At 36.9% G+C, this 20,301-nt stretch overlaps 1 protein-coding gene across 1 annotated transcript in view; it reads left to right on the forward strand.

Annotated features, from left to right (window-relative positions):
- Positions 1–20,301, forward strand: part of CDK19 (cyclin dependent kinase 19) — a 103,586-nt gene that overhangs the window by 64,558 nt on the left and 18,727 nt on the right. The window contains exons 5-6 of the mRNA XM_015858727.2: positions 8,596–8,653; positions 10,205–10,336. Of these exons, the coding sequence (XP_015714213.1) occupies positions 8,596–8,653; positions 10,205–10,336 (190 nt within the window). The remainder of the gene's footprint in view (positions 1–8,595; positions 8,654–10,204; positions 10,337–20,301) is intronic.

Consider the following 20,301-nt stretch of genomic DNA (forward strand, 5'->3'; position numbering starts at 1 on the left):
ACATTTTGCTAAATGACTTTTGAGGTGAGTCTCTCTTCTGTTGTTTAGCATGATGGGCCTGCGCATCTGCAAGAATAGGGTAGCAGAGACTGTGTAATCAGTCTTGTCTCATGCTGAACTTGCTCCCATTGAGACCAGGCAAGATCCCAGGGCAAAGCCCCAAGTGATTCTTGAGTAGCTATGTAGGTATTTTGCTATGGTGTGTATTGTAGTGTGTTGAAAATCCCAGCGGCAATGTGAATTCAGTATATTATTTGAATATTTGCTTTATGACATTTTATTTTTCATTGGTCATTTATGTTGGTATTTTACTTTGTTTCCATTGATCTTCCCTCTTTGTCCTGATGATTACAAGTAACTTACTATTGAGTTCAAGCGTAATGTTGCATAGCAACATAAAGTTTAATTTCTGTCAAATGTTTTATCATTCTCTTTATTATCATTCCTGTTCATTCTTTTCTTTTTCACTTGAACAACATTGTTGTGAAATGAGGTGAAACCATTAGTAGTACATTGTGCAGATTATTATAATAGAAGTGATGCCCAGTGTCCAAAGTTGTCTGGAGTTTTCAGTTTTGTCTTGTAGTAATTTCATGCACCATTAGCCATAAGAAACCTGAGAGAAATGGTATGTAAAGGAAAGATTGTTTCATTTCTGAGCTTCTACCTAGCCCAAAGTTATATTCTCCTCTTTTGACTACTATTAATTCATAAATCCCTAGTGTTTGCAATACATTTCCCAGTGATGTAACTGCAATGACGTTACCCGTTGACTAACCACAGAATAGAGTTCAGTAAATAATCTTTTCTTGTGTTAACTGTGATCAAATGCATTGAGTTTACAAACTAAATATTCTTTCTAGCCATTGCCTTATAAACCATTATTTCCAATAAATTTTGAAGCAGTGATTTCATATAAAGGAGCAGAAATGTTTTGACCATTTCTAGAGAGTCCTGACAGGAGTGAGTTTAAAGAATTATTGTCAGTTAAAGTATATGCTAAAATAGCTCTCCCAAGAATGTCCAAGCTAGGAAGAATGAAGTAAAACTGAGAAATGATTACTTTACCTGAATGCCGGTTTCATTATAGGGATGGGTATTTTGAAGAGTAACTGAAGGTATAGCAACTTGAATAGAAAGGACTGGATTGTGTATATTTATGTTACGATTTGGTTAAAAAGAGTTAAGAACTCTTTCCCATGGTAGAATACATTTGTGGCAAGCGTGTTCCTCAACTGAACAGTTCCAGACCAACTCTGTCATCTCATGCACATATTTCCAGCTGTGTGTAGCTGCACAATTGCACAGCCAGGGTGGGTACACTGGGAGTGTAACAGTACTGCAGAAAACTGTGTCCACCTTCATGGCCACTCTGCTTATCAGCATGTAGTGCTGTCAGTGTAGACTTAGCTGTCTGTCAAGAGGTCATAGAGAAGATGAAGCAATCGGAAGAGGTATGTAGAAGGAGGAGGAGGGGGCAGACTCAATTTGCAATAAGACATTTTGGTTGAATGATAAGAAATGTTGTAGGGTTTTGTTTTGTCATGAGGGTCATCATACATTGGCACAGGTTTCTCAGAAAGTCTGAAGAGTCTCCATCTATAGGAAACTGCAGCTCTCTTGGTTGTGATTCTCTATAACCTAACTCAACTTCAAAGCCAGCTCTAATGTTGAAGCTGGTCCTTCTTTGGGCAGTGTTGAAACCAGATGACCCCCAGAGGTTCCCTGCAGCTCGAAGTATTGTATGATTTTTGAATGATGCTCCAGGGAATTTCCCAAAGTTCTATGATGGTTTGAATCATTTGGTATTGAAGCCTGTGTAGTTGCCTCTTTGCTGTTGCTTATGGGCTAGATAATTATTTATTCTTTTTAGTATGTGCAGATCTGGACATAGATTTAGCATTTCTGCTTTTCTTGGCAGAGGGAATTTTTGTAAGAATATATAAACACAAAAATACTTCTTTGATTTGATATACAGAGCAGTAATTTCCCCCCTTCAACACAAAATGGGTACAGGCAAGGAATGTGCTTAACCAAAATCCTTATCTAAGACATTCCAAGGAAATATTTTGGATATCTTCTGCACAGTTTGTTCCTAGCAGTGTTTCATTTATGTGCAGGTCCCAGAGCTCAAGATAAATTCTATGCTTCTTGTTGCTACTAGAATTTCCTGTATCTGAAATTAATGATTATTTTGGTCGTGTCCTTTCATCAGCTATGAAATATATAAGTCCCTGACATTCTTCTGATGCCGTTGTTAATGATGGAATATAATTTCCATCTCTTAAATTTTTTTATTGCTGTTGTTGGATAGTGGCATACCCCTCCACTCTTTTCTTTTTTGTATACATTACACTTAAAAATAATTCTTATAAGGAGAGTAACTATAGATAAAAAGAACTGTGCTAATACATTTATTATTACCATATTAGTAAATACATATATGTAGATGCATTAAATGTGTTTCTTCCATACTGCGAGTACATTTGAAAATATTTTTGTTGTCCCTGGTGTTCTTCTGATGGTTATCAAGTATGTCTTTGAAACATTTCAAAGATAACAATCTGGCAAAACAGCTGTGAAGTTTCACATGTCCACATTTGTTTGTATTTTCACTTTTAATGCATAATGACTTCTGGATTATTGAAGTTAGTTTAGTTTAGTTTTAAAAGCTTTTTGTGGTTTTCTTTGGGTTCCTGTGCTTTCAAATACTTATTTTGCGTAGTTTTTCTACCTCTTCAGATGTAAAAAAGTTTTGATTTCATTTGAATGATTACTATTTAAAAATATTTAGCAACTTTTGTAATCTTACTGCATTTTAGGTGATCAATTTTATATTTGAGATGATCAACTTTATATTTGGCCTTGCTCAGTTTGATAATAGAATCCTTGATGATTTTAATAAAACGATAAATATCTTACTGGGATTTGTTAATGTTTCGGTGCACAGGGAAATAGTGAAAGACAACTGTGGATGGGTGGATAATACAAGCTTTAGCATCACCAGAAAATTGACTTAGCTGAAAAAATGAGTTGAAAGTGGTGCTGTGTAAACAGAGCAGTAAGTCTAATAAGAGTTCACACTATGTAGGGCTTGTAATGGGAAGCAGATGTGAAAACATATTTTGCTCTTTATGCTACGTGTTTGTCTTTGCTTCAGGATCATAAGAATGTTGACCAAATGGTGTCCTAAAAAAGAAAGGAAAATGATGATAAAACATTTTCTTTATGTATTTTAGTTTGTGGAAGCAATTGAAATGGAAATGGTAATAATGTGGAGGTTTGCAGTATGCACTGAAATCTTTAAATAAATTGTTCTTTTTCCTTGTTTCCTCCCCCCAGATCCTACATTAATTATTTCTTTTGTTATCAAAAGCAGTAGTAGTAGTATGCAGGATTTGTCAGAATAGTGTAACTGGGTTTGAATAGCATTGGCTTAAGAGCGGAAAGATAAGAGTAAGAATTTTATTTGCATGTTTGTGCAAATGTGATGTGCAGATCAGCAGCTCCCTCTTCATTTATGGCTCTCTGGTCTTGTGAGCAGTGCCCATACAGTGTTATCCCATTTAGGAACTTTTCATTTGTGGAGTAGTGTACTAAAAAGTGAGCTGAAACCACTACTGCTTTTTCTTTTTTGTCTCATGACTTGAAAGTGCATCTATGTATCTACACTGTTACTTGCAGATTTTTTACATTAAGACTGGGAAAGACCTAATCACAAGCCAATCTCTTCAGTTTTGGGCAGAGCTTTTATTAGTAAGACTTGCAATATTGCTCACAATAGAAACCTCCTAATTTCAGATTATTCTTTGTCCAGTGATACATTCCAAAAGGGAAACACATTTTTTTTGGACATAAACAATGAAGAATGGTGTATGGAAAGTGCTGTGTCCCTGTGGAGGTTTTCTCATAGGAATGAAATTCTGCACCAAGTCTCTTAAGAACAGTGTCACCACTATATTTAAGGAGATAACAATAACCATTAAAACTGAAGTATTGCCATCTATTGTTAAGCTCTTGTTCCTGTTTTGCCCTGTTTTGCTCTTTGAAGGCTGTAGATGCTTTCTTTTCCTTCAGCCTTTTCTCTAATCTCCTATTTAAATATTTGAATAGGAGCCCATTGGTTGAGATGTTATGGATGTCCATGTGCGTCCCATTTGTATTTGTATTATTTATGATAACATACTTGTTAGCCTAACATTTTCATTGATCTCCCACCAAGATCTGCTAATTGCTTCGTTTCTACAGTCTCATTGATGCAGAATAGTAAATACTATTAGCTGTGCTTATTGCTTGTAAGTAATCTATTAAGGCAGTCATCAACTTCCCTTTTTTTTCCCCAGATATTCCAGGTATTTGCTCCAGTTTCTTGTTGCTGTTGACCTTGCTCATTTTGCAAATGCTCTTTAGACAGTCAAACCTCAACTGTATTGCTCAGCAGGGATTTGTCTGTTCAATTTTATGGCTGATCTTAAATGTGAGACTTCAAACTCATACTGTTTCTGTTGTTCCTATAGCAACAAATTATGTGGAAAGGCAGCAGTATCGCTTTGCTTTGCAGCTGGTGTTTTGAGCTCACAGCAAGGGAGGAGTTTTGGGAAAATAGGCATTGTATAAACTGGGTTGTAACTTATTCAGAGATAGAGCCATTGCTGAAGCACCTCACCCTTTTTGGAGGAACCGGTTAATGATTTTGAGTAGGGCTTCCCAGTCTTCTTTGAATAAAGTTCTGTTCTCACAGTAATGAGATGTGATTTACTCAAAGTGCCTGATTTTTCTTTTAACTGCTTGGGCCTTTTCCCACCTAAAATGAAGTTTTCCATCATCTCACAGCTCTAAAAATTGTTTCAGTAACTTGTGCAGAGTTTATAACCTTCAAAGGTTCTGAACATACCTGGGCTATAGAGCTTTGTAACTTCTCTGTTTGGAATTGTCCAGTAAGTGTGTTGCAGATGACTGTAATTCTAAAGTAGTCTGGGTGACTATCTCAGAGTAAAATGTTTCGACACTTAAAACTCCTATTTAAAACTCCTGGTGTCAGAGATGAGACTAATGCGTTCTTCCTTCTCCAAAAAGCAGAAGTTGTTTGCATTCCCACTAGCAGACCTTTCCCTTACATCTTGACAGCAGTGTTCCATGCTTATTTCCTGGGGACATGTGAGGGTTTAATTATCGGTGTTTAAGCAGTTGTCATTTGGTGGGCTTTCTATATGTTTTAAGCTCTTTGAAGCTGTTTATTTTGAGTAAATAAAAATCAATGGGCACAGGAACTGGCTATCTTGTATCGTCTTAGAAGGGTGTGTGTTAACTATCAGAATAGTGGTACTCTGTGCAGCTCAGCGTACATGTAGTTAAAATGCTTTACTAACCAAGAACAGCTCTCATTAGCAGAAGGAACTCTGGAGAGTTCTTATCTATTTGTAATTGATAAACAGGCAGTGAATTTGCTTGTGTGGGAAATAAGTAGGTTTGGATGCTTTCTCCTGACTTGAGGGATTATGCTTGAATCAGAATTTTTCACCTCTTGGAAAGCTGCCACAATGCAAACTGCTTTTTGAGACAATGATCTGCAGACCAGTGGGGAACCTGTGAGCATCTGAATGCTAGCCATAAAATCTTATGTAGGTCACTCTGGAATCAATATGTCCTTTTTATTTCTGGAAACTACAGCAGAAACAAAGAGTACATTAACACTATTTGATAGAGCAAATCATCAGCTACAGAACCCTATTTTTCAACACTGTCACCACCATTAGGTGTGCGTTTTGACTAGCAATGAACAAGAGCCTTCATGGTGCTGTTGTCAAAGTCTGTATTAGCAGAGGTTACCAACCATCACTACTGCAACTGCTGAAAACGCTCCACCTCCCTGTGCTCACATCCACTATTTGGTCCCTGTCAACATTCAGCAAGTGTCAATGAATGCCTTTAGGGCTGGGGTATCCTCCTGAGACTGAAAGAGCCAAGTCTGTTCAGCCTCAAGAATAAGAGGCTCAGTTGGGATCTTACCAATATGTATAAAAACTTGGTAAGAGGAATTAAAGAAAATTGAACTGTCCAGTGACACTACAGGAGGCAACGATTGTAAACTGCATAACTATAAGGGTAGCTGAAGACTCTCATAGGTTGCCTGGAGAGTGTGGAGGCTCCTTCCTAGGAGAAGCTTCAAACCTAACTGGCTGCAGGCCAGAGCAACCTGCTGTAGCTGATCTTGCTTTCAGCTGAGAATGTTGGACTTGGCAGTGTCTGGAGGTCCTTTCTGAACTCAGCTATTCTGTGGTTATCAAGTTTTATGTCAGCAGATGAAACAGAAGTTAGTTATACGTAGAAAGTGCTGCTTGAAGAATCTTGTAATATTAAAGATAATACACAAGTCTTGTGAGTTGTCTTGTGAATCCTGCTTTATCTGCTTAGATTTTAGCTTCCATCTTAGCACAGTTTCTGATATCACACAGTTTATTTCTCACAACATGCTATTTCTGTGGAGAAAAGAACTAGCAGGGAAATCAGTGTGGTAATTACTTTTTTATCAGTTCTGTTCACTTGACAACTAAATGCATTTTGTAGTGCCTAAAACCCAATCCTGAATCTGATGTTCTATAGAAGTAGTTTCAATTTGTACTCAAGGCACAATCAAGGTTGCTGAGCAGAGGGAAGAATTCTGATGAGGAAACTGAACTGTTGCTGTTCTGATTGGGACGGTTTATCTGTATGATTTATGATGAAGATAAAATGTCATAGTGCTTTATGCACTTCCCTTGCTGCCCAGTTCCTGAATAAGCAGAAGGTGATTGTTCTGCTCTCCAGGATACTCTGCGTTGTCTAGTACCTTTGCCTTGAAGTGCAGATTTTGTTATCTTTAAATATTCCTTTAGAGCAGGTAGAACCTTTATCCTGGATTTGCAGATGACAGTTGACTAAGATCAATTGGCAGAAGCCCTTTTTTGCATTTTAAAATTGGCATCATTATTAATTTACCAGCATCGAGCAATTGGTGATCTATTAGCATTAATTAACTTAAGGGAACGAGTGCCTAATGAGTAGGGTTTTTTAGTGGTAGACTTGAAGAGTTTTAACTTGCAATTTAATCAAAGTAGCTGTTGCCTTCCTTAAGAAGGGAGAATATTTTCCCTTCTCTGTGGTTTCTGAAAGTATGGTGAGGAATGAAAGAAAAGGGAAATATTCTGCGATTTAAAAGAAAAAAATAATGCAAGAGATGGTGCTCGTTTCTTAAGTGCAGAGGACTGAAAGAGAGGCAGTGGCATATGGGACAGTTAGAAAGAGATGGGAAAGAGGAAACTGTGGCTGGAGTCAGGAAAGAAGCAATATCTAGCACTCAGCAGAGGTAGGAAGGGGGAACGACTTAATTGGGCCAGATAGTATGGAGGATAAATAGCTGAAGTAGCGGTGTTTGGTGTGTTTGTTTTATCTGGGGGGAAGGAATGAGAAAGGGGGAAGAAAGGAAAAATGTAAAGAAATGAGGGCTTGATAAATGTAATAATTAACTGTAACTTTTAGCCAAACTTGTAACTGTAGTTTGAGTGTATTTTTTCAGTTTGATAATAGCAAGTGTATAGAAATCAAGAAGTGAAGGGAGATTCTGATGTCTCTGATTCTTGAACAAATCCTGTTTAGGCAGACCTCTTCAGACTCTGGGGCTTGTGAATAGTGTATTAAAATATAATTGATGTTTGGATGAAAGCCTTCCAAAAGTTCTGTTTGGAAGTTTATGCATTTCTTCATAGAAATCACTTAATGTTTTCAATCTTGTTCAGTTTTATTTTGCAGCTGTTAAAACAATGGGGCAAATGCTTCCAAGGAATGCCTATTGATGTGTGAGGGAATCTAGATCCTAATTGCCAAACAATTGCTGTGATGTCATGTGCAGATTTTATATGATGTTCACAAACAGCTTGTTGGGAACAACTCTAAAACTGCATAAAATGCCTATAAGGAAAAATCTACCTGTAGAGATTTCATCTACAGTGCAAAAAGCTTGGGATGTAACTCTCTGTATATATTCCTGTTTTACATGTTATTATAGCATAAAATCAACTTTGTGAAAAAAAGAAAGTTTTTGCAGACATAGTTTTTAGCATTTATACACCAAAACAGTCATAGTTCTAAAAGTCTCACTATATGTTACAGAAGCAATTCTTGGCTATACATTTGCATACTATTATTTGATGTAATTTTATATAAGCTCTACTGGCAAAAGATAGATCTTGCCAGATTTTTGATGTATACTGTAAACATCACCTATTGTAATGTTTTCCCATGGAAGAAAATCCCACTAATGAACATGACTGTTCTGGTAAAACATGGGAATGCAAACACAATAAAAGATTACAATTCTTATTGTGAAATGTCAAACTATTTCACAGTGTTTTCTTTTTAATTGTGAAATTGGCAACTGGGCATTAATACCAAATGTTGGCAAAACAAATGTCTGGTAATTGTAGATGTGTAAGAATACTTTAACTTTGAAAATGGCTTTTTTTAACAGAATAAGTGTAGTTGTTTGTTTTTTTTTTTTGTGCCTAAAAGTAATCATCAGAGGTCAGTCAACTAAATGTTCTGCTTTTCATTTCCCAGAAACCAGCAAACATCCTGGTAATGGGAGAAGGTCCTGAAAGAGGAAGAGTCAAAATAGGTAAATATTTTGAAAAAGATTTCATTGCACAGCTAAGATTAGTCTCTATAGCATTGTTGTGTAAGAACAAATACAGTATACTTAGTATTTTTATGTTATCATCAGCAGCATGTTTGCAGAGGTCTGCAGCTTCGCTATGCAAAAGCTCCTTGGCTATCAAAGTAGGGAACAACAATGATGTTTTTTTTATCACAAATTTCATTACCTTTGCAGCTCTTAAGCTTTAATCATCTGGTCCTATACCTTTTTTTTTAAAAATAAAGCATGTGGTAAACACAAAGAAGGAGCCTCATTTCTGTTTGTTTACTGTTGTTGCATTTGGAAATGATGGGTTAACCATCTTCTATTCATATATTTGTACTGGTGTGGGTAACTGCAAGAAAAATCCATCATTTCGCAACTTTGGAAGCAGAAAGATTCAGACAAAGCTTGGGTAGAAGATAAATCACACATTTGGATAAGGTGTGATTTTTTTAATACACCTCCAGATTTCATGCTTTGTTTGTCTGGCATTTTTTAATGTTACAAACTTGCTCTAAAGAGAATTTTTTATGTACGTGAAATCAGTGCATACAATTAAAATACGCCTCTGGAACAGTGTACACTAGCAAATTTCATAAATTCCTATTTACTGACCTTCTCTGAAGGAGTAGAATGGAAAGCAATCTATACTGTAGTCATTTTGTTTTTGCATTTTAGATAAATGTTTAGCAGTCACATGAGCTGTCATTTCAGTACTTTGCACAATTTTGTGTGTAAAAATGGAAGAGAAAGAAGCACACTAGACTTAGAGGCTTACTTCTTTTGGATTTGCATCTCAAAACTCTTTTCTGACACAGTTTTCACAATAGCTGTTATTTCATCTCCATTGCCCACTTTGGATGTGATTACCTTACTTTATCTTCAGCTCCACTACTTAACTGAAAGAGCGAAAGGGAGAGGAGTGGAGGGGACTGCACTGAGCTCAGTCACCTCTCTGGTGACAGCAACAGGGCCTCAGGGAACAGCATGGAGCTGTGTCTGGGGGAGGTCAGCTTGGGGGTTAGGGAAAGGATCTGTAACAGAGGGCAGTGGCTTGGAACAGGCTGCCCAGGGCAGTGGGCACAGCTTCAAGCTCATGGAGTTCAAGGAGCACTTGGGCAAGACTTAGACATAGGATTTGAATATTAGTCTTGTGTTGAGCTGGAATCAGTGGTCCTTGTGGGTCTCTTCCAACTTGGGATATTATCTGATTCTATAAGCATTACCGGTTTCTTACCTAGTGCTTCTGTTATGGATTTATTTAAATAAATGAGTATCTGTATCATTTATAGTTAAATGGTATCATGGTAGAAACACTTGCATATGATCCTTTGTAGTCTTATAAAGGAAATAAATGTAGCCTAAGATAAATTTGGCCTAGTATTGTTATGAGTAATTTGCTGATTACTTAGAAACTTGAATTTGTGAATTTCAACAATTTTGAACTTCGGTCCTGATTGTATTCTTGGAATGTTGTTGAAATCTGACTTGCTATTTGGAGTAAGATTGTTTTTGTTCTGTCTTTCCCAGCTGATATGGGCTTTGCCAGATTGTTCAATTCACCTTTGAAGCCATTGGCAGACTTGGATCCAGTTGTGGTGACATTCTGGTACAGAGCTCCAGAGCTGCTACTTGGAGCCAGACATTACACAAAGGCTATTGGTAAGTTCTTGTGTTTAAGTTTTCTAAGGGAGGGTAGCCTTAGAGTAGATATGACAGTCAGCTGACTAGCCAGTTTTTTCTCTTTTTTTTCTCCATGAAGTAGCTGTAGGTGGAAAATGGTCCAGTTCAGTACTCAGGGTGAAACTCATTGAAGAATTGGCACTTCTATTTTTTTTTTATTTGGTTTTTTTCATTATAAATTCAGGTTAGCATTACACATTTAAAATGCATTAGTTCTTTCTTGTTATTTTTTTCTAATAAAAATACTGTTTACATCAGTCTACAAAGTTTTCTGATGTGAGTTTAATCTTCTAGCATCTTTAAAAAGGAAAGACCTACAACTGATAAGTGGTTTTCATCTGGGGTACACTATGTCCACATGCTTCTGTGAAGAGTATGGTTTGATAAGGAGAGTCTTATGGACTGTATACACTCTGCAGATTCTGCACTCTGAAGTGCACAAGAGATATCTAGGTTAATGTATCAGAGATACTGCTTCCTCTGCAGTTCTTTTTCTGTTGAAAGGGATTAAATTTCCCCTGTGTATGTGGAGGTGGCTTTCTTTGCAGTTGCAGGCATTTTCCTCTCATAGAAATGTTCAGAAATACTATATGGGCTTCTGGTCAGAAAGCTACAATGTTTGCCATGATTAATTAGTATCTTAGTTGAATGTTCACTTGTGTAAACCTGTGTTTTTAAGTAAGGTCTCACAATCTGAAATAACTCCTGTTTATCAAACTGCACCCTCATGCACTGAGAATACTGAAAAAGTTTAAACATTGAATGAACTGTCATCTGACTTCTTTGACGTGGACTTTCACATCAGATTTCTGTACTGCTCTTGTCTGCCATTTAGAATCCAGTGCGAGATTATCTGAACTGAACAAAATGCTTGTTTGTTCAACTTGCCTTTCCAAATGTGTGGGAACCATGGAAAAGGTTATGAGGGCTTCTGCATAACTACAGTCAAGGAGCGCAGTTCAGTAATGCTAAATACTAAAGTGGCCTGACTTTGATCCACAAGCATTAAAAAATGGGGATATCTATGGTGAATCTACTGGCTGTGTTCCTGTTGATACAGCCAATAGATGAGACTGATGCTTCATTACTCTATCGTTCTATGGTTATCACAGCTAAGGCTGCCACTGATTACACGTACCCAAACAGTCCTTCCTTCTTCCTTATTAGATGATTTAGGAGATGACGTGTACTATCTGTGTGAAGAAATTTACCTCAACATCTTCCAGAAACCTTTGCAAGGTCCTTGAGATGAGTGTGTTCACATCCTGTTTATTCTCCCTGGTGCTATAGTCTGTGTAACTCCTCCCACAACTCAGAATCACAGAATTATCAGGGTAGGAAAAGACCTAGAAGATCATCTAGTCCAACCAACTCCTTTTGCTGAGGTCCTAAGTTACTTGGTTCTTGTCCTGAGGGTTCTGCATGTTATACTAGGACAGGGAAGAGGAGTCACTGTGAAACTGTAGAGGGTGATGCTACTGCAGAGAGATCTGGGTTGACCTATTTCTAAGTATTTTATTTCTTGTATCAGAACCACACCCATGAATCTCCAAGAGGGATGTGAATAGGTAGCGTATGTGGCATGCAGTGTGAGTACTGAGGGCATTCAGAATGATTTGGCTAACAAAATAAATGTGGAAATGGAAACAAGGAGAGATGCAGGGTGAGGTGAATGAAAGATTAGAGGAGCAAGTTAAATGAAGAGGAAAGAAAGATGTGTGGAGGTGATCTTCCCTTTGAGGTAAGGGGAAAAAGTTGGTAGCAGAATGACAGCAGTGATGTTTGTGCATTTAATGAGTCCAGTCTTGTGTTTTGCTTCTAGCCTTGTATGCAACTGTAACAAAGCTGCATGAGCTCATCATGCTACTGAGAGTTGCAGGTTAATATGTGAATGTTTTTGGCAGAGGTACAACTCTTAAAGCCCTATTAAATCTCTTTGCAATAAATAAAATTATTTTAAAATTACATAATCCTCAGGAGCCCCAGTGCATCGCTTTAATAATCACTCATAAATTATGTAAGATTCTCATTTAACTGCTATTCACTTGAATATATGCATTTAGAATAAGGACAATTTGATGTACTAACTTGTGAAAAAGTATGTTTTGATGTAGCTTCTAATTTTACGGAGCTATTTTCATGTGCATTCTATATAATATAATTTTGTGTATTCCATAAATATCAATGAAATCAGTCTAAAAACACTGTCATATCAGCTTTGGTCTGTTCAAGTTTTGAACTTTGAGAAATGCTTTTGTTAGAATTTACTAGAAATGCATTGTAATCAGTTCTCTAATGCAACACACGAACGTAGCAACAGTGCTGGTTGTAATTCAGATGTTTGCTTAAGTTTTTATGGACTTTATTCTTAATGTTTTTGGTTTATTTTCTATACTCTGTATCTCATACTTCCTTCCTTATTGTAGCTTCATATATAATATGCTTAACAGAAAGTGTGCTTCTGGAATTATTAGCAGTATACTCACAATACCCTGGCCACTGCCTACTGTAGTCTGGTATATTTATTTTCTTGTAATAAAACCTTCAGATATACTTTCTCGCACATGATCCTTGTGTATGACCAAAGAATGAAAATAGAATTTGATTTTTGTCTCAGATGTGATTTTGTGTGTGTGTGTCATGTTTTCTGAGCCTGGCGTTAGTTACATTTTGTAGACTTGACATTGGTGAAGAATTGGGCTCAACACTGTCTGCTTAGAAGGAATTAGGTATAAAATAAAACTACATATAAACATATTTCATTTTTACTGACATTTTTCCCTATATTGAACGTGTTCCTTCATCCTTATGAAAGATTGTACTTTTCATTTATTTGCTGGCTGAACAAGGGGTGGTTCATCACAAATATCATATTTTGAGGAGACTCAGGTGTCAGGAAAATAGTGTTGCTGGAAACAGGGAAATAGCTTTTGCTTACTGCATGTTGAAAAGGTGGTAAAAAGCCCATGTTAGAGTCATTCACATGGAATAATATTTAGCTTCCTGAACTGTGAACATTTGTAATCTAAGCCCTACTTGTTAATGAAGTTTCCTACATAATCTGCTGCCACAGTTTCAACTGACTTAGAAGATGAATACAAATAGGGAAGAATGGTATTAAGGAAGCTAAAGGTCACTTTCTGTTGTTACCACAATATAAATCTATACTAAATTTATTGTATAACGTGGAAACTTTGGTCTGCATTTCCAGCACCATAATTCAAAACCAGAATCAGTTTCCATGTGTTCAGCTGATCTTAATACTCTAACAGAGAAGTAAAACATGCAAAGAAAGTTACTTTGAACAAACTTCAGGTGAAACCGTGTAACTGGGAAAGTATGAAATGCTTGTGATTATGCTGACATTAATAAAATTACTGAACTTTCAGAAAGTTTCCAGCACTGTAGAAAAGTGCTTTTCTATTCAAAATACTAAAGAAATAAGGGTGAAGTGTGGCAAAGATGCCCGTACTCCAATTTTAAGTAGAACTACTAAGAACTTCTAATCATAGGCTATTAAGAAAACGTGACACTCTTTACTCCGGTTTGTTGTTGGACATCTTAGAGCAGTATATCAAGGAAATCACATAGTTAAGGCTTGTTTTTTTATCAAGCTGTAGCTCATGTAGTTAGCAGTGCTATCAAATGACATTATCTTACTTCTCCTTTCCACTTGCCTTAACTAAAGAAACAGAGTATGTGATAAACATTATCATGTGGCTTCTACAATTTTATCTTGTTAGGATTTTGTTGGCAGAAGAGTTCTTCAGTGATCCTTCAGCAGTCCATTTAGTAAGAAAAAAAAGGAACAAACCTGTTCTGCTCCAGAAAAGGAAAGGATTGCTTATTTAGAAAAAATAGATCTGAACCAAAAAATGTCTCTGTAAGTTAATTAGCCTGAGTTAGTTAATTTGTTTAATTCACTTACCTAGCTTGCAAGTCAATAGCATTGTCAGCAGTGGCCATGTGGGAACTTCATTTTTGAGCCTAAACAAGATGTACATGTGGAAAACTTGTAATTTAAAGCTTGGGCAGAGCACTGTCACCTCATTCTGTTTCCAGATGAAGATATGGATATGGAAGCTGGAAATGTGTAAAAGGTATAGTGTGTTATCAAATGCCTTTGAATGTAAATGTTCCAGGAAAATGTTACGTGTATCAAAGGGAATTAGTCTATAATGAATGCTGAGGTCCATTTGAGCTCCAGCAACTTAGTTCAACATTATGCAGGAAAGAAAAAAGAGAGAAATATCTGGGGTGTATTATGTAGGATTTAGGATGGATATATATACATGTGTGCTCCACATTGCCTGTACATCAAGTCCCATGCATTCTGAATGCATCAGCTGTATGTACTCACTATGTGTGCAGAGATTGTTGGCATACTGGCCGGGCTGTGAGGCCTATCAACATCTTGAACGAGTGCCTCAGCTTCTTCTGGATCTGGGAGAGGGTTGGTGGGAAGAGTTAAGACCTATCTGAAGGATCTGATAAACCTGAAATTACAAATGGAGCCAACCAAAAGACTTGGGGAAGAAAAAAAATTGCAGACAGAGGAGGTTCCACACCTGTGGTCTGTGAACCCATAGGAACATGGGGGGAGGGAGAGGGGGGGTGCTTTGTATGTACCTGAGATGATTAGGAAGAGTAAATCTGTAGCCAGAATGGAAGGTAACTTCTGATTGCTACATAGAGATCTGTGTTATTTTATTTCAGGATGCTAAAGGGTTGTTGGAAAACTAGAAAAGAAATAGTAAAGAAGTTGAGTAAATACTGATTTATGCACTCTGAAAAGGAAACTCAGGATACACTAGGAAGGGAGCCTTGTTCCTGCCCTGGGTGTTGTTATATGACATAGGATTGGATTCAGATAGTATTTTATCATGAACTTATTTTGGCATATGGTAAATTGATTTCATTTTGATAATCACAGCTGTTCTTTTTCTGAGGAGCAAAACCTTTAAATACTGAAGATTAATTGTTGCTCTTTTATCTAGTTAGGTGCTGTATGGCCTACTGCTGCTTTTTTGTTTTGCTTCACCGTGCTCTCTAAAATATTATAAATGTTTCTTCTTTTAAGGTCATAATTTACTATACTCCACAATCTTATTGTAGCAGTCACCAGAAAATGCAAAGTATTTATGAGCAGGTCTTTTAAATAGAACGTTTTAATGCAACATTAGTTAGTATTTTGTGAAACTTGGGATGCTGACAGTGGCTTACAGGATATAATCCACAGGACTGTTAGACTGTTTGACACATTTGAATGGCTTCAAGATTCAGCATTCCATTTTTCTAATTGCTCTATTGCCCTCTCTTCCTAAACATATTGATGTTTGAAAGTAAGGTGGTAAAGCCCATAGCTGTTTTCAGCTCTGGAGAGTCTAGTGTATGTGTTCAAGTGTATACTAGCTTAAGAGTTAGGAGAGTAAGAACTGGGACTTACAGTGTAGTAGGTCAGACCCATCTCTGATGTAAATCCAGGGGAAGTACTCTAATGTGGGGCAGACAGTGAAATGTTATCTTGTACTACAGTAAGCTGGGTCTCAGGAGACTTAGATTTAAATGCGGATTCAGTCCCACATGTTGAATATAGCTTACGGCATGTCATTTAACCCATCCCATGTGTTGCTTCGTTATCTGTAAAGTGAGAATACTACTTAATGCTACTGTCCTGAAGATAAAATCAGTTAATAGGGAGCTCCACTAAGTGGTAAGGTGCTTGTTACTTTGTTTTTTCTTCTTCTTTCACAAGACTGATTTTATTTTCTTAAATGAAACGTGAGGTTGCCCTTTAAAAATCCAAAAGACTGTTACAAAACCTAGTTCTGTAAATACTTTATGCTAGCCAAATAGTGTAGTAATGAAGGCTTTTAAAGTGCTGTGTTTACTACTGTATCTAAAAAACTCACGTAAATTGGGTGTAGAACGTGTTTGAAACCCAAGTGTCTGCCATCACAACAAGGTGCAGTTGAATATTTTAGCTAATTCATCAGTTTGATCTTGAGGCACAATTATTTCTGTGATATCAACTGAAACTTTCAACACTGCCATACTGATTCAGTAGAATGACTTATTACTGGGACAGCTGGGATTGCTTCATAAGTAGACTTCTTGGTAGTGACTATAAATGACAGCAGAATTACATTTCACAGCCATTTATTTCATTGCCTATTCAATATAGTTGCATATAATTATGTAGGAGTTACTCTCTGTGTCTGATTAGAAATAGCTTTTGAGGTTGAACTCCTTAGTAACAAGTGTTTAGATACTGTCATCTGTTGAGTAGGAAAAAGAAGCCTCTCTGTGCAACTAAGAGGCACAGTTTCTTTGTGTGTATTCTCTGCTGTCTGAAATAAGGTGTAGGCGTAAAAAACTTTAATAACTCCTAGAAAAGACTGACTAGGCTTGTGAAATGGAAGAGGCCATGATGGTACCCTTTGTACATGTTCTTTGTACAAACTCAGACTACTAGATTGGCAGGTCTTTTGTTCATTTTAGCTCTAGTTGTTGACAGGCCAGACCTAGTAAAAGTAGTTGTAATGGTTCCTGACACAAGCCAAGTGAGAGTAATCAGCAGAATATAGACTCATTGTCCTTCTGTGTTTAGCATAGAGTTAACAACCAAAGAGCTCCAGTATGTACAAAACAGCTAAGATATTCTGTTACAGAATTCTATGTTTAGTTAGGCATGAGAAAAAAAGTGTATTTCTTTTGCACTGAAGTCTTCTCATTTACTACAGTTCAGAATAGTGCAGGAAATAGCACCAATTTTCTGATGTGCTGAGCTATTTGTGGTGTATAGATTGTACAATACTGGACACGTGTTATCTGCAGTGAAGAGCTAAAATGAAAAATAAATAAATAAATAAATGGAGAAAGGAGTGGAAATTAATGGCAAAACAGCATAATAAGGAATCAGGAGTTCCTGGCCTTTCAGTCATATGGATAGTTGATAGTGTTGATCATTTTTTGCATGTGATAAAGTGAATACTCAAAGGTGTGGATGTTCCCTGAAAAACTTAGTACTGTTTTACCAAACAGATGCAAAATTTGCCAGTTCTGAATTCCTTCCATGCTGTAGGAAGAAGCAGTAACAACTTCTGTATTATGTCTAACACTTTGCAGCTTAAAAGACTCTTGTGACCTGTGTGATGGAAGCTTTCATACTTCCTTTACTTTGCTGTGTTTGTTTGATATTTGGAAAGGGATGTAGTTCTTGAGCTGCAGAGCCCTGTGTGCTTTGATGAGTTGTCACTGAAAGAACGTTTTTCTTCTGCTTTTGTTTCCCTGAAAGCTTTGACAGCCTGCCAGAGTAACACTTGGCCCCTATGAGGTATAAGCAGTGCAGTTGCTGGAATGAAAACAGCAGCACATGCATTACTGCGTCTTGGAGGTACCGGAGCTGTCATAACAGAAATAACCCTCTGCCTTCTCTGGTGCATCCAAAGGCTTAGGATTAGGGAAAAAGCACTTCTGTAAGTGTCACACTTCCTCACCACAACTCAGCACTTGTCCCAGTGACCTCATTTCCTTGTCCTGAAGTGACATCACCTGACACTGGGATTCACCACGTTTTCAGGAAGAGGAGGGGACAGAAGATGCTTTCATACAGCCATTGGTTCTGTTCTTTCATTCAAGGATGCTAGCCTGCTCTACTGCTGGCTGATGTAGTTAACCTGTAATTTATATAGTAGCAGTCTTGGAATCACAACTGAAGAGGTGTGTGTATGTGTGATTTGATGGTAAAAACATATAGATGTTGGTGGAGATGTGATTTGGGAAGACAAGTGCTAAAAATTCTTACAGGTTTACTTTGTTCTGTTTATTTCTTTTAAAAGCAAGTATTAGGAACTTAGAAAAAAAGTTGCTAGTGCTGGTGAAAGTTCAGTTATTGTGCTTTATGGTCCAGTTGCTGATAGGATTGTCTTGAGAATGCCTGTTTTATTCAGCGTATAGGGTGCATGAAGAAAGTTGGAAGTTGTATACAGAACAATGAATGTGCAATTTACAAATTCTTGAAATGTGAAGGTCTGCAAATTGAAGATTTGAATTCCTCTAGGTAGAATTTTTGCTTACATTTGTATTTTTGCTGCACAAGAGTATGTATTAGGGCCTTCTATCCTACTGCCACTCCCCATACTAAGTCTGTTGTACCTGCGTACATCTTAAGTTGGATCAGGGGAAGTTTAAATCGGATATCAGGAGGAATGTCTCCATAGAAGAGTGGAGTCCCCATTCTTGGACATGTCTAAGAGATATGTGGATGTGGCATTAAGGGACATGGTTTATTGATGTGACTTGGTAGGCTGGGTTGAAATTTGGTTTTTATGATATTGAAGGTCTTTTCCAACCCAGATGATTTTGTGACTGGACAAATCAATATTCGCTTGAAAAAATATATGTTTGTTGGCCAGCACAGCCTCCTCTCAGGTTTCTGATCTCTCGGGATATTTGTTTTCCTTGCCTTGATTTGAAATTTTGGTGAATCTTTTTCATGCTAGCTCTTACATGTGTCCTGGGTTACTTTATTTGGGCTGTGAGAATGTGATAAACTAGATAATGGTTAGCCTGCTTGTTGCATCAACTCTTGATGAGAAGCTGTATTTTGGCATCCATGTGGTATTCCCTTCCCTTACCAGCATTCAGACGTATTCTATGGTCTAGAATTTGTGTTTGAATGAAAAGAAATCCAAGCTGATTGAGGTAGTGTTGCTATTTAATGAAACCTTCCTAATAATGAATTGCACCAACTGGTTGCTGCCAAGCAGCTGTTTTTCTAATTCTTAATTCATTTTCTTCAATGGAGTTTTATTAAAGAATAACCAAGATTTATTAATGCATTTCTTTTCCTGGATACAGTTAATAAATATAAAGTGTTTCTTTTCTCTTGGTATCTGTCCTGTCTTCAAATGAAACAGTTAATATGCATGGGAAAAGAAATTTCATTATGAGAATCAAGGCTATTGCTCAATAAACTTATTGTCTTAAATGTCTTAAAGGATGTTTCCAAAATACTAGAGTAAATACAGAAATTAGATAGTTCTGCCATAGAAATGAAGGAATATGTGAGTACTTGTGTACTTAATCCACCCTATATTGCCATCCTTTTGTACTTGCTCCTTGGCCACAGCACACAAGTAGAGTGGGTCATGCAGGATTTTCTCAGATTTACCAGCTGACCTATAAAGCTATTAGTGTTACAGGTTTTAAAACTGGGATGTAGACAGACATAAAAATATTCTCATAATCTTTGTGTATGTATGGCAGGTCTGCATATCAGTCACAACTGACCATCTTTTTTGAATATCTTTTCCTTATATAAAATCACTCTGTAATAATTGAAATATACTTTTATAGTGGAAGGGTATTTCACTGGTTGAAAGTCCTGAACAGGACGTAAGGAAGCTGTTCAGTGAGGATTTAATGGTTGGACTGGATGATCTTTTAGGTCTTTTCCAACCTTGGTGATTCTATGATTTTAGGGAAAGGAGTATGGAGGCCTTTACTAGAGTAAATTTAGAGTAAAGTACTTTTAAAATACTTTTACTATAGTAAAGTAACATTTTAAAGTGAAAATGAATACAAGTATGTAGTTCAGCTTGGGTTCAGGAGCAATGAAACAACTTCCCTCTTGAATGAAGTTGGAATGAGAGAAGAAAGTTTTGCTTTTTGTATATTAAAAATTGTACAACAATTTCATTGTCAACAGAGCATTATAAGAAGTTCCTGTTGTGCTAAAGATTAATTTGCTCTCCACTAAAAATGCATCGTGGATGAAAGTTAGTACTTACGTTTTGAGCTTTGTCCTGGTAAAGGCTAAGTTCTGAGGGAGAGTACTTCTTATTTGGATTAGATTATTTGATTCTATTTGGATGCTTATAATCATCAGTCTGATTAAGGAGCACAGGCAGAAAACATTTGAAATGGAACCAGATGGGGAG

Source organism: Coturnix japonica, chromosome 3, assembly GCF_001577835.2.
Source record: "Coturnix japonica isolate 7356 chromosome 3, Coturnix japonica 2.1, whole genome shotgun sequence".
In the NCBI taxonomy this organism is placed as follows: domain Eukaryota; kingdom Metazoa; phylum Chordata; class Aves; order Galliformes; family Phasianidae; genus Coturnix; species Coturnix japonica.